The 15,325-nt window shown below is 42.3% G+C and overlaps 1 protein-coding gene across 1 annotated transcript; it reads right to left on the minus strand.

Annotated features, from left to right (window-relative positions):
• Positions 1-1,217: 1,217 nt before the first annotated feature.
• LOC136771488 (rho GTPase-activating protein 8) lies at positions 1,218-14,590 on the minus strand. Its single transcript, XM_066723825.1, has 14 exons — positions 14,455-14,590; positions 13,505-13,551; positions 12,488-12,577; positions 10,308-10,439; positions 9,944-10,031; positions 9,426-9,557; positions 8,949-9,035; positions 8,684-8,782; positions 8,256-8,366; positions 7,333-7,406; positions 6,563-6,640; positions 6,147-6,275; positions 5,173-5,276; positions 1,218-2,770 (listed from the first exon to the last, which is right to left on the minus strand). Exons 1-14 carry the CDS (start codon positions 14,544-14,546, stop codon positions 2,573-2,575), a joined length of 1,461 nt encoding a protein of 486 aa, XP_066579922.1. The 5' UTR covers positions 14,547-14,590; the 3' UTR covers positions 1,218-2,572.
• Positions 14,591-15,325: the final 735 nt, after the last annotated feature.

Genomic DNA, 15,325 nt, shown 5'->3' on the forward strand with positions numbered 1-15,325 from the left:
TGTCACATGACTCTGAGACCAGAGACAGGGAGACGTGCACAAGAAACAGCCGTCTCTATAGCTGTAAATCTAAAGCAACGGCCTGAAAAGAGTCCAAGGAGTTTGCAGCAAAGTTATGAAATATTCACGACAGCCATCAGTTCTTATAGTGGCATGTTATACTTTCACAGCTGTGATTTTCTACTACTGCTAAGTAGTAGGATTAATATCATTATTCTCTAAAGACATTTTAATTGTAAAATCCTGCTTGTCCTCATAAGCGTCTCATCCTATTGCTCATTTTATTTGTCTTTACAGCTGGTAGCTGACATTGACTTCTTCTTTTACAACCCAAGAAAAAGTTTCGGCACATGTTATTTTAGTCTGTCAAAATTCTACAATTGAATGCATTTATAAATTTATAAATCATCTGTGACTGAAATAATGTAAATCAGAACGTTTTGTTGGGTTGTTAAATAGCTATAATTGCAACACACAAGTTAATAACGGAGGTCCTTCACCCTTTTGGGTGAGCCGAACTGAGCAGCCTCTGTACAGAATCGGGCATCGTAGCCTCACTAATACTGTATGACAGGTTAGCTGCACTTGTCATCCTAATAACTGTGACGGTGTCCCAGAAGGTAAGCGAAAGAGGATGACAGCGATTAACTCAGTCTGCATTCAAGTTCTGCCTCAGGTGACAGTTGCCTACGCCTGTGTTTTCAAGGTTTGTGTAGACACAATGTTTACTAAAAGCCCAGGGAGGGTTTATTCTCTTGAATTCCCCTATTAACAGGAAGATGCGACAATATGCTGGTTAATGTAGCAGCTGCTTTGTGAAGTTAAATCAGTGGTCTACTCTGCTCATGGAGATCCCCAATCCAGTTAGGATTGTGTGACGACTGGGAACACAGGTTAGTTATGCGATGAATTGAGTCATTGGTTCAATTAAGGCAGCTCTGGCCCATAAAGAACAATCAGGAAGGAACTGACAATTGAATCGGCTGAAGTTGATTCCTTTCTAGACGTGTGAAAATCTGACTATCTGACTTTTAATTTGTTTACATCAAAGCAAACTCTTAATCAATATGCACTGCCGGACAGCTGAGCTCTGAGCTGAACGGGCGATTGATGTCATTTTCCTAATCTGGTCAGTGAAGTCGGATCAGATTTTCATGGCTGATTCTGCCTGCTGTGATAGTGGATACAGTTGGTATAACAACACCATGAGAGCAATGTGGAGTAAATATGGTTTTATTTTGCATGTAGTATTATGAGCAGAGTTACTGTGAATACAAATTAAGATTGTGCTCCAGCTGTACAACTCGAAACAAATGGAAAATTGAGCAGTATGATGCAGAAATATAAAAATGCTTTTGTATTAATTGTATTAAACATTTCTTTATAAAAAAACCTGAAAAATTAGACATGTAAAACAACGATATATTGAAGATTAAAAAAGCTTAGTTTTATTATTTATTTTCCTTTACCTAGAGTATAAAATTATAAAACTTAATCTGATGTAAATGATGACAGACCCGATTCAAGTAAGTCTAAACCCAAGTTTGTGAAAAGTACTTTACTCTGAGACCTGCCCAGGACTCAAATGCAACAGCCTCAATAGTTTGCTGTTCCAATCGTGGTAAAGCATGTTCTAAAGCAGGGGTCTCAGACTCAGTCCCTGGAGGGCCGTGTGTATGCTGGTTTTCGTTCCAATAGACTCAATGTCTTAATTGGTCTAATTGTTTAATGAACTAGATACATTTCAACACCTATCCAGGCCCCGGGATATTTATATGCAACTGTACCTTGAATCAAATGCACTTTTAGACAACCAACTGTAAAATACCTCGCAATATATTTTTAAAAAGTCAAATTGAAAAATTAATTGGACAAATTAAGTAATTGAGGACTCGGTTGGAACGAAAACCAGCATACACACGGCCCTCCAGAGATTGAGTTTGAGACCCCTGAACTAAAGCATTGAGAAGGAAAGATACACAATCTTTCTCTGGATGCTTTGCAGTGACTCAGCGGTGAACCACTCATATCAGGGCAGCTCCGCAGAGTTGCGTTTTGGCGTGACTCTGAAAATGAACCCAAAACATGCAAGCAAAACTTCTTTGAACACCTATCCAAAGAAAGTGAGATTTCTCTTAATATTTATCTCACAGCACCCCTCAGATGAAAATATGTTAAGAAAGCCTCCATATTACACTACTTCTCCCACCCTGGACAATCCACTAAATATATGGAGGTAACCCTTCATCAGTCACTGAGAAAGCACACTTTTCTCAGTGTACATTGTATCCACAGAACAAGCTGCAGACCAAGAGTGATTTGCTATAAAGTGGAGGTTTGGGAAATAGTGTAAAGGCACTTCTGTCTGACACACAGATGCTCACCACAAGTACCAGCTTGACTTTCCTGGCAGCTGATGATGATCTGCACACAGTCCAGTTCAGTCCATTTTAGATTCTAGTTCTTATCATCCACACATGATTGCCCCACACAGGCAGACCCATGTTCTGGTTCTGTCCAGCAGCTCCCGTCGCCCCAGGGTGCCCCATCTCTGCAGTCCCATGTGCCGGACTCAGGGCAGCACTTGGTTTGGCGGCGACCGGGAGCTGAAGACGGTGCTGTAGTGTTCGATGAGGATCTCGGTGAATATGTTGAGTGGGGTCAGAGCGCTGAGGGATACCGAGCCCTGCCGGGGCCAGATCAGGTTCACCCCGAACACACAGGCCAGGTTGGATGGGCTCATCTTGTTCCTGATGCTCTCCTGGGAGACCTGCGGGACACGAGGGACAGGATCTGGGTGAGACGCACTCTTAAAGGTATGGAGAAAAAAGGACGTGTCGCCCCCCCCCCAATTACAACAATCCTAATCTCTTTAAATTCATATTATGTCTATCTTTCACATTGTTTCAGGCTGTTTGTTCTCCTATTCTGCTATGGAGTGGTGCAGTATCCACTTTAATGGAGGGTCCGCCAGACATCTCGCATTTCAGTGCCCGGCTGGGGGGCAGGATCTATTCACACAAGAGGAAGTCCTCAGGCACCTGCTGGTATTGTCACCGACTGCCCGAGAGGGAACTAGCATGGGTATAGAGCGGTGCAAAAATAAATTACATTAATTTGAAAACACTGCCGCCCAGTGGAGCTTTCCACTGGATTCTGACAACTGCTGCGTCACACAAATAACTGCCAGCACGGATGGGTGACAGCAAGAGAGCTCTTCTGTACAATACCTGACCTTATTTTTGAGTTCTCCACTTTAAAAATCGAATTCATTATTCACAACCAATCTGCAGTCTTGCTCTACTCAGTCGTATTTCATCCTGTGCTGCTCAAACAGATAATGCCGGCGGTTCTGCTATAGATACTACAGCGTATGTACTTTACTGAAAAAGTAGCGAAAAAATATATTGTTCAGGAAATATTAAACAATCTTTTTTATTCTCATGCTTTTTAACCCTTTGTTAAAGGAAATCCAAGTTTATGACACGTTCTTACATATCAATCAGTGGAATATCCAATATGGGGACAAAAATGTATGTATGAATCTAAAAGGCTATTCTTAAGGCTGTATTTACTGAAGTCATGGTGAGTTACAGGAAGCAGAGGACGTATTAAACTAGCAAATGAGTCCAGTCCAGTGGAAAACATACCCAACATCTAAATCAGCTTCATGATAACAAAAAATGGTAAATAACTTAAATAATGTTACGTCTTGTTTGATATGTTATGGCAAATATTTTTTTTTTACCAGACTATTTAAAGCCATCTTGATTACATTTAGCTGACATACGGTTGCCTTCAAGCAATATTAAGCAACATGTTTTAGTAACCCTGTGGAGAAGTGAAAACTAAGTATGGCAGAGTGAGTGTAGTGTAATCATGTTACACACCATTTATATCAGAGCAACAATGTAAATAAGAAGACAGCTTCAGGCCTCTACAACTGTGTCTGTGCACTTTTCAGAACTTGTCCTGAAATAACATGCAACCAGTAAGTGACACCAGATTCATCAGATACAAGCACCTATAACCACAATCTTTTACACGAAAGGGTTAATGTTCCATGATACTTTGATATACATTTCCGCAGCTGTATTTAAATACACCGATCAGCCATAACATTATGACCACTGACAGGTGAAGTGAATAACACTGATAATCTCGTTATCATGGCACCTGTCAGTGGGTGGATATATTAGGCAGCAAGTGAACATTTTGTCCTCAAAGTTGATGTGTTAGAAGCAGGAAAAATTGGCAAATTGTGATGGCTAGACGACTGGGTCAGAGCATCTCCAAAACTGCAGCTCTTGTGGGGTGTTCCCGGTCTGCAGTGGTCAGTACCTATCAAAAGTGGGCCAAGGAAGGAAAAGCGGTGAACCGGCGACAGGGTCATGGGTGGCCAAGGCTCACTGATGCACGTGGGGAGCGAAGGCTGGCCCGTGTGGTCCGATCCAACAGACGAGCTACTGTAGCTCAAATTGCTGAAAAAGTGAATGCTGGTTCTGATAGAAAGGTGTCAGAACACACAGTGCATCGCAGTTTGTTGCGTATGGGGCTGCGTAGCCGCAGACCAGTCAGGGTGCCCATGCTGACCCCTGTCCACTGCCGAAAGCGCCTACAATGGGCACGTGAGCATCAGAACTGGACCACGGAGCAATGGAAGAAGGTGGCCTGGTCTGATGAATCACGAGTTCAAGGTGATGACTTGGCCTCCAAATTCCCCAGATCTCAATCCAATCGAGCATCTGTGGGATGTGCTGGACAAACAAGTCCCATCCATTGAGGCCCCACCTCGCAACTTACAGGACTTAAAGGATCTGCTGTTAACATCTTGGTGCCAGATACCACAGCACACCTTCAGAGGTCTAGTGGAGTCCATGCCTCGACGGGTCAGGGCTGTTTTGGCGGCAAAAGGGGGACCTACACAATATTAGGCAGGTGGTCATAATGTTATGGCTGATCGGTGTAGTCATAATGACCCCGGCTATGTGGAGACATTCTTGTAGTGGTGGCTCTGCTATATTACTATGAAACTACCTGGAATCTGTATCTGTTGGAGAAAGTGCTACACAATGGTTAATGTGAATGACTGACTGGCCTTGGATGAGGAATACTCTGTACTGAGAACACACAGATAACACTGGTATGTGCAGGAGACAATTCAGGACTCACCATGTGCAGAAAGCAGGTCAGGTATTTGAGCACGATAAAGTTCGGCTCGGGCAGGCTCTTGATGATGTCCTTACACCGAGATATACGCAGACTGCTCTCCACCGCTGAAACACACAACACAATCGTGACCCACGCTCTCATTGTCAGACATGACTGATCACTCCCAGTCCCGTCCACCACCCACAACACAGGAGCTCTCCACTGTTTATAACATCTGGGCCAACCTCCAGAAAAGCTCAGTGGCTTAATATCTTAAAGCAACTAAAGAACAAACTAGAACTTCTACAACAGAGAAAGGATAATGATATTAAGTGAAAAGCTATACAAATGCAACTGCTAATCCCAAATACAAAGAGCATTCCCCAGAGACACCACAATACGCTACAAAACAGGCGTTTCCTTTGGCTGTGCTTCAGCTGCAAGGGCATACTTACAATTCCCCATTTCCTCACACCCAGCTCTTATCTTCAACAGGGCTTTTTATAGCATATTAAATATAAATAATGTTTATCTGAGGTAAATACTAGTTAGTGCCTGAGACAAGAAAACAAAATACGTATTCCACTAAGAGGAAAGAGAAACTATTGGGTAGTTTTTATATTGCGAGACCTCTCGGTCATACATAAATCATTGCAATCCTCTATTTCCTCAGTCAGCTGTGACATTGTCAGAGGGGCAATATGCGTGAAAGACTTGTCATTTGAAGGAGACCTTTCGATTGAATGCTTTGGGTTTATGAAGTCAACATCGGATGAATGCTGGAGGGGTTGTCCAAGGTCAATAGTGCAGATCAGGCCACACAAACCGGCAGCCACTCAGAGTCACAACGTGCAAAGGGGCCGGGTGGGTTGTGAAAGTGGGGAAAATGGGTGCTTAACTCTTGCCTGATAGCGTTGGCGTTGTCCTAATTATTTGTTTTGGTGTCCAATAGCTCGTCTTTTAGTGCATCACCTTCTCGACACTGATGTACTCACTGACTATGCCTAGAATGGTCTCGTAGAGGTCAAAGGTCAGCAGGGGCTGGGACAGCTCTCGCAAGAAGGTCTTCAGGATGACGGCAGGGATGTGGATGTCGTTGTAGTCGTCAAAGTTCACCGGCTTTCCTGAAACAACGAGAGGACAGCGACTCTTTAAAGATTGACCTCAGATTTCCCTTTTTTAGCATGCGGCTGGAAAATAAAGTCATCTGCTCATTATTGATCAGAGGAAGGAAATAACTTAAAAATAACTTCACATACCAAATTAATCAATGTGCATCTATTTTTGTCCTTCTTATACATCCTGCTCTAACGCCCCTTGATCTTTTTTGATCGATTATATGAATGAAGCTAAAAATATCAAGTTATCTGCAGTTTATTCCCAGCAGAACGTTAATGAAGAGAGGACCCACCGAGATTGTACAGTTTCTGAACGTCCTTAATGATCTGCACTCTGGCTGACCTTCTGAAGATGCCCTCTGTGTGAAGCCCTGGAAACGAGAGACTGAAATCAATTATAAATCCTTGAGCCTCTAGCAGCCCGTCTCCCTGATGGATCCACAAAGGTGCCAGTTTCTGTGATTTGACCGCAGCTGTCCGCACACAGTGAAATCCACCAGCTGAATGGATCCGACTCTCTCCAACGCAGCTCCCTTCTTCCTCCACTCGGCTTTCTCTCCACATCTGTCGCTGCCTCTCCACAGTGGACCCTCTGATACGAGTGCGCATCTTTTCAAAGAGCTCTTTCAAGTACTGGGATGGAGAAGCGGAAACTGCGTGCCCCCCCCCCTTCCCTCCCTGAATGTGTACCAACTGTGCATAAAAATAAGTGTTCGCTCATTGTATACCCTGATAATCCCCTTTAGTACTCCATGTACACCTAAAAAGAGATTAAACTTATTTATACCACGAATAATTAGAGTTAGATTAAGTTACAGCTAAATCTGCACTTTGTCTCTTTCAATATTTTTATCTTGAGTGATAAATACTATTTAAATAACACAACAAACCCACACAATCTCCCATTAGATTGTTAGCGAGGCCTGGTTTCATTTCTAATAAACAAAGACATGACAAAGAATTTTAATTATATTTAAAGTGTGTCTAGCCGCAGTTTTGTAGGGGGTGTAAAGTGGCCTGTTGAGCACATGACTCAAACTGAAATACCCCACCCAGGCCATACCTTTCTGTTTGAGGTAGGACACAGTCTGAGACATCACTGGCGGAATTAATGACCCTTTGTTTCTCTCTTGGATGCTAGAAAGTGAAAGAAAATACCTTTGTATGTACAATAAATACATTATTTACATGTCCAAATCACTGATACCCTAATACTATGTATCTCTATTTGAACCTCTTGAGCAGAACTCATGTGAAAGAAGACATTCACTACGGCTGCATCTTTTCACAAGTGCTGGCACTAGCAAACTTAGCCTAACCACTACTGGAAAGTCTTTTTTTCTTTAACCACAGAAAAAAACACTGAAATTACACACACACACATTATATATATATATATATATATATATATATATATATATATATATATATATATATATATATATATACATACATACTGTAAAAAACAACTTCTCTCAAATGCTAGTCTGTAGTTATACTGCAGAATCCTGTTCAGCTCGTATTACATAACCAGCCCACAGAAGTGCAGCGCTCATCCAGACAACTAAACCTCAGCTTTATCATCAATACTGAAGCAGGGTGTTGGTGTCCTAAACACGGAGGTTATTGCCTGTGGGAGAAGGTTGTGTATATTAAATGAGCTTCACATTGTCAAACGTGACCCAACACATACAATCCTAAGCTTTGGAATGTATCCAGTACCTCGGTGATTACATTATATATTCTAATTAAAAGAATCAAAGAGTTATTGTTGCTCGTTTATTCCAGAACTCCACAAACACAAAAAATGAGTTCCCTACAATACCTAACTATCACCACCGCCACAATAGAGTTGTTATCTATAAAGGAAAGTATATAACAAAGAGGGAGGGGAAAACAGTTCAAATATATATTCATGTCACATATTCAAGGGATTTGGTATAAGTTTAATAACACAGGGAAATCAAGGGGAAAAACGGCACATACTACTGCAGGCTCACTCCGAACTGCTGCGTGGGGAGAGGAGGGCGAGGCGGGGGCACCTTCACTGGAGGCGGTGGTCCTCCTTTCTGTGTGGCCATCAGCTTCTCGTCATGTCTGCGGAATAAACAACGTGTTCAACACGGAGCCGAGAACACGGACGTTTACCACCCATGTTGTTCATGCGCACAAAACCCGCAGGACAGCGACAGCAGGCCAAAAGCTCAACTGGCTAAAATGTACAAACAGTGGGTTACTGCCTTTCACTCTGAAATAACTGACTTTTGTCTTTACAATTATTTCTCCTGGGAATTGAAATCTTAGAAACAAGTTGCAGTGACTATTCTTAACTACACATGTGGTAAAACCCCAAATCAATACTGCTTCCAAAGCTTTTACATGTGTGTGGAATGAAGAACAGTCATGGGACAAACCTGACGACTTCCGGAGGGATTATAAGCTGCTCATAGTTAACGTGGTCTCTTAGTTCACCCAGATAGTTGACATAGGTGAGCTTCTTTCCAAACTTATGACTATTGAAGGAAAGACGCATAAAAGAGAAGGTGAGAGGTCAATCAAGACATTCAAATCATCAACTCAACTCTAAAAATGTCTCAATCTGTTGGCAGTAGAAGGTGAAGGAAAATAAAATACCAGTTCTCTTGCCCACACATTCAAATGACTACAGGACACACATACCTGATAAGTGGCTTAAATATATTCCATAGGATTCTGATGAAGTTGGTGGGATGCACAACATACAAAGCCTTCAGGTTTTTCTTGTACCTGTAATAATAAACCAAAACCATTGTCTTCAGCATGTCTTGTGCCACAGAGCTTTAGGAAACGTTCATAAATCTGTTTCGATGGTGAAGTATTTATCTTGCTTCGTGACGCAGCCGTTCAAACAGACAGATGAGACGGGGCTTGTGATTGCACAGGATAACCCCCGCTGATGCACTTCTTTGTATAAAGTGCGAGTACATTTTGCTAAACATCAGAGCACTACAAAGTCAACCGTTTTAATGATTAAATTATTAACCGTGCCATTAAAGTATACCTTTGAAGTCCCTAACAGAATAAATTATGGATTTCTGAGCAAATATTTTACTGCTTAACATATTCAGCCCTGGAGATGTAGATAGTGAGAGGAGAGAGACGTTACGAGCGACACACTTGCGGTCGAACTCCTTGTAGGCCTGCCGCAGCCAGCGCAGAGAGGGCTTGTTGCTGCTCCGCAGGCCATAGTGGAAGTAGACGATGGTGTAATCGCTCTCCACATACTGGTCCAGTGTGTACTTCAGATACCTGTAGAGACGGCGAGGGAAAGGGTGCTTTAACACCATGCTGTGCAGTGTGTGTCAAGAGGCGTTAGATTAGCCCACATTGTTTTTCAGAGAGAGAGACACAGTGTTTGTGTTTGTTCTTTTTCATTTTCAGAAAAGCCTATGTATTCATGTATTTAAGAGATAGAAAAGATAGAGATAAAAAGACAGGACAGACATTAGAATCATGATGGTAGTAGATAAAAGAGAAGAGGGATTTATTTCTGTTGACATTAGAAAAAAGGGACTCCCCAATTCAATACAGCCTGGCAGTGGGTACATGGACTCTATATTTAATCATTTATTTACCTTCCTGCTAAAAACAACAAAACCGAATAACCTATGAAGTCATACAGAAGTGGGTCTTACTCAAGGAGCCGCTGGTGATTGAGCTGGTGGGAAGGAGGCATGCAGCAGCAGCTGAAGATTATCAGCTTCCTGCCGTAATTGTCGTCCCCTGGAGGGAAAACAAATTCAAACAAGACGTGTTCAAGGTTTTTCCAATTCCACTTTCCAGCAGACCAAACAGCCTGTCTGAGTCATGGCCAGGGGCTCAGAGCATCATGGTCTTCACTGCAGCGGTAACTTTGTCTACATGATTTTTAACAAGGTCGGACAGAAACAAATGCTGAAATGTCAGATTTTCTAAATACTTTCACAATTACTGACTGTGACAAATGTTGCCTGTTAATTCTCTACTGGACTTTCGTAACAACGATAAGCCTCGGCCCACCTGTGACTTGCAGGATGCCATGGCGTGCCACGTCATAGTAAGGATGGTTAGTATAGAGACTGGAAGCCATGTCCGGTAAAGACACTGGGCACGGTCTCAGCTCTTCCTGCTCCTCTTCATCTCTGTGCAGCTCTGTGAAAAGCGAGGAGAAAAACGTGAAGCGAAAATACCAGCACTGTGCGACAGGAAAGTGAACATGAGGATTCATCTAACATAAAGGGTGGAAATCAGTGACGTTTTCTACCAGTGGGCTATACAAACTATCATACTGCTGTACTCTTTAAGCATTGTAAAAGCAATAGATCCTCTTACTTGCTATCATTGCAAGGATTAGTTATATTGCTTATTGTTCTCCAGCTCGTTTTACAAACTTCACCACATTATGTTGACCAGCTCTGACCCTTCCCACCCATCTGTAATGTTTCTCCCTCCACCGTGTCTCCACACAAGATTATGTGAAATGTGGCTGCCAGCTCAAAGTTGAAAGAATTAACTCCATAACCTTGTTAATTAACAATGCAATTAGAAATTATGATTAGCACGCTTATCTTTACAGGCTGCTTGTTTCTCCTTTCAACAATTGCTTCTTGCTCTGATAAAGAACAGACCATGTAATGTGCTGCTGAAGATATATTTTTGTAAAAAAAAAAAAAAAGTCTGAGAATGCCTTTTTTTCAATTATCCACTTCCTTTTCCAAAGTCACTCACCACCAGCTGAGTCATTCACAGTGAAGTCATCCAGCGAACTGCCAACCTCACATTAAATACAAACAGATACGCTGGGCATTTTTAGTTTTAGTTCAATTTATACACAAATGCAACTACATGACATTCTAGGCGGACCATGGCTCACACATGTATGTGACAAACCTCACGTTTCAGACAAAGCCTGGTTTAATTGTGGGCACACTGCCACCAAAGACAAGACTAATTTGAGCCAAGGGCTGAGGAATGCCACACAAAACAAAAAGTAAAATAAATGATGTAAAGCAATGACGTACAGTTTATTTTACTGGTCTGAGAGATGAAGTCTTGAACTGGACTGGAAGAATTACATTTATTTTTTGCATGTAGTTATTTTTTTGTCCCTCGCTCATTACTCACGCAGACAGCAAAGGCCAAAGCAGCTACAAAATCAGATACAAGGAACGGGTCACATATTTTCTGATGATACGCAAGAACTGCCAAACTCAATTCCTCATGGACAGAAGTGTCTCCTCTGGCTTTTGCTTTATCTGAACTGTCAGTTGACTCGAATTTGATATTTTTTCTCCCTTAATAATGATTTATAGCTACTGAATCCTGAATGCACAGTATCTATGCAACAATCAATAGCAAACCACCAGGGAAAAAGCTAAATATGTCTTGTCCAAACGACTGAATCAGGAAAGTAACTAAGATGATAAAAAATTGACCAAAACAAAGCTACGCTGCCCCCTGAGGTACTCGTGAGTTAAACAGATCTAATGGTTTTGAAACAGTAGAGCTTTGGGCAATGCAGAGATCCTTACAGGCATTACATGATTTAGTGTTAGAACTACATGAACAAGCATTTCTTTATTGAGTGTTACAAGATCTCCACAGACAAACTGACACAAGATATTGCACAGTTAGGTTAATATATTTTAACTTCCCAACATACCAGATTAAGACATTTAATGTATCTGAAAAGCTGAATAGCCTACAGTGCAATACAGTACAGAGTATAGTGAAGAGTTTTTGAAAAGCTAGATGAACTGACGGGAATATAACGAACATACATATTTTTTGCCAAATACATTTCCACCCACACAAGAGGAAGAAAACATTTAGGTAACTTCCTTAAGTACACTTATCTATGCATCAAAAGCAGTTATCAGCATGGTCATTCATTTCAATATGGGAAGAATGATGTATATTACAAAAATGCATGTTTTAACTAGTTTTTCCTGAATGATTTAGACTCAACCCTATATCCAGAAAATCAGGAAGCTTTGCTTTGCTGTAGGAAAACAACCCTGACCAGATTGTATTCCAGTTCTCTGTGCTGGTTTTACTCTGTTCACTACAGTTTCTCTCCCTCAAGCATTGGCAGCATATTTTACCAGCCTTAAACATGGGCAAAACGAGCACCTGCAGCGAAACAGAGGAGATGCGATGCCATAACTCCTGACCACAGTGACAGCCAGGCGGGGGTTTACCTATTTCAGCCAATGTCTCCAGGTCAGCCCCAGAGAACAGCATCGTGTGACTGAGGACCCGCCAGACAGCTGCTCGTTCTGCAGTCAACACTGAAAATTAAACGATGACATAACGTGAATGCACATTTCACTCTACCACATGGAAAAATGCTTTCGCAGACCTCATATTCTTTCTAATACCAAGAGCGGGCTGAAACTGATCCCCCCACCCACTCACAGCAACTGCAGATTTTTTTTTTTTTTATTGCAATTTTCCAACTGGTTTCACAAAGACCACGGGCGAGCGTACATTCCTGTCAGAGTGGCCCGATTTGTCAAAGACGGACCAAACAGACGATCTAGCAACAGAAGAGCTGCTTTCCACCCCAATGGACGCACTTATGTTGTGTGTAAAGTAACAGAAGGGTGTTGACGCACTGGCCGTCAGTGAGAGCTCAAAAGTTTGGCTAAGGGTTTGCAACAGTGCTGAACAAATTGTTCTTTTGAACAATCTAAATCTAGGGATTGTCAGTATTTAGGCCAATCGTCCAGCCCTGCGTCATGTTTTATAATCTCTGCATATATGTAACTATACCACAACCACCATCAGTGATATAAAAAGTGAAAAACAAAGGCGGTCCATTGAAAGTGGAGCAATAAAGTGCATGAGCCAAGTTACAGGAAACAAAGGGGTCGACTCTGGCCCCGAGTCAACGGGCACAGCTTTAAAGAGAAGGAAGGTGAGGCGGCTCCAGCTGTTTCTTGTAACTCGGCTTTTGTGTTTCTAATCTCTAACTGACTGCCATGTACCGATAATGATTTTTACATTCTTCCACTGTGCTATTCTTCACTGGTCACACTGCACAGCAGCCCACGCATCAGAGGGTCAGCCCAGCATTTGTACAGTTAATAATGAAATACCAGGAGACTCTACATTGAGACCCACTCCATTCAGAGAAGATGGCATGCCGCACTATTCATAAGTTATTGGATGACTGGATTTTGTTTTTTAAAGCCATGAAATTGCCACTTACTTACCTCCAACGTCTACACATTCATAGTTTGTCCTTGACACGGTTACAGGCCTTAAAAACACAAAAGAACAATATTTGCATAAGTCCTCTATAAACCCTGAGCTCTACTGTGCTGAGGGGGAGGCTGGGTGCTGCCATTTTGTTCAATACTCTCAAAGGGCTCCCTGGTAGTCATAGGAATTTACAGTCCAACCAAAGCCAATTGATTTTCTTGTAATGTAACATGATCTGCTCCTTTGAGATAGCATGCTCTCCCCGATGACAGGCTGTGCCTTGCTGAGCAGCTACAAAGACCAGCCTGGTGTGAAAATACAGCGCAAGTCAAAGCTGCTGTCCAGCGCACATGTGCAGATCTGTCTAAAATGGTGCGCATCACTATCAAACACGTCCACTGATTGACCAGGACATGCTGCTTTTCTGTAGTGCTGTGCATTATATTTCCAAGATGTTTAGCAACAGAAACGCACAATCGGTGAGTCGTCTGAAGGTTGACGGAATTACCTAACGAGAGCCCAACTACCTTACTCTGCAGGTTTGATGTAATGTTTATTTTTGTATAATAGCATTATTTTGATAATGATGTTTAGTTCCATAACTGTCTCACCACACACCCACCCACACACACAAGTTACTCCATGGACAAATAAACCCACAGATTTAGAGGAGAAAAGCTAAAAAGAGATGCCACCTTCAATGTAAAATCAATAACACCTGAGAACGAAATGAAAACCCAGCACACATGCGTGGTCACATGTTCCTGCTACAATAGCAACAGTAACAGTGTATCTTTGACATTCACAATATGAAGCACCTGGGCTTTACCTGCAACATGTGTGTGTATATAAGCAATGGACTATAATCGATAACTTATTGCACACAATAAGCCTCTGCAACCACTAGGTTTCTCAGTTCGGGGCACTTTCCAACAACGGGAAAAATGACAACACAACGTACCTGTGGAGCTGGTGAGCGATCACAGCAACAGTAAGACATGCCTTACAATACTTCCTCTCTGCTCCAACTTCTTCCCACCGCTCTGTGCGCATGTGCGAGCTGCTCAGCGCGCCTGCGCCGGGGTGATGACGCTCATTGTCTTACCCTGCACAGAGACGCTGCGTGCGACTTGCTCTGGATGCAAATGGTAATCAAACAGTAGGTCCTCTGCTACACAGTGCCGCGGGTAAACGTGTGCTTGTATGCATACAATCGGGATCAGCCCCCTTTTCCTTCTTCCTTGTCGTGTAGTCATTCAAGAGGAGGGGCACATTGCTCAGACACCCTGAGTACATATTGCTGAGGAGGGCTTTACACTGCTCTGACCACTGCCACCAAACCTCTAAAATATTTCTAGCATCACATCATACCGGCCTTTACACAGTATATACCGCATATGCAACATGATTTACTCCATATACAGGTAAAATACAATTTGCCAGATGTCAGACCAGATGTTGCAATACAAATAATACATTACATCAGATTCATTCCAGTTTGATTCACAGTGCCAGAGGTGAGCAAATGCATGGTTAATATGTACTTACAGAGATGGTTAACTGTGAGAAAAAAAATTGTGAGGGTCATAAAGGTAATGTATGAGTCTCCACCCCCTTGACATTCTCGGGATGCCAGGCGAATGAAACAGGAAGGACAGGCTGCACAAGTGATAGCGGTGTAGTAGTGTAGTAGTGTAGGCAGAAACATGCTATGTTTTTCAAACCTTATTTTAGTGACAGCAGTATCATGACCTAAGTAAAACGATGGAGAACGATTGCCTGGACTTTGTAAAGCTGGTGTACAGTGGTGCATGGGCTGTGTATTTGGCAAT

This window comes from Amia ocellicauda, chromosome 15, assembly GCF_036373705.1.
Source record: "Amia ocellicauda isolate fAmiCal2 chromosome 15, fAmiCal2.hap1, whole genome shotgun sequence".
Classification (NCBI taxonomy): Eukaryota; Metazoa; Chordata; class Actinopteri; order Amiiformes; family Amiidae; genus Amia; species Amia ocellicauda.

Coding starts and splice junctions, on each gene's coding strand:
- LOC136771488 (XM_066723825.1), bottom strand. CDS start 14,546: ATGCGCACAGAGCGGTGGGAAGAAGTTGGAGCAGAGAGGAAGTATTGT. Junction 6,641..7,332: donor GTCCTACCTCAAACAGAAAG/GTATGGCCTGGG, acceptor TCTCGTTTCCAG/GGCTTCACACAGAGGGCATC. Junction 6,276..6,562: donor TCAGAAACTGTACAATCTCG/GTGGGTCCTCTC, acceptor TCGTTGTTTCAG/GAAAGCCGGTGAACTTTGAC.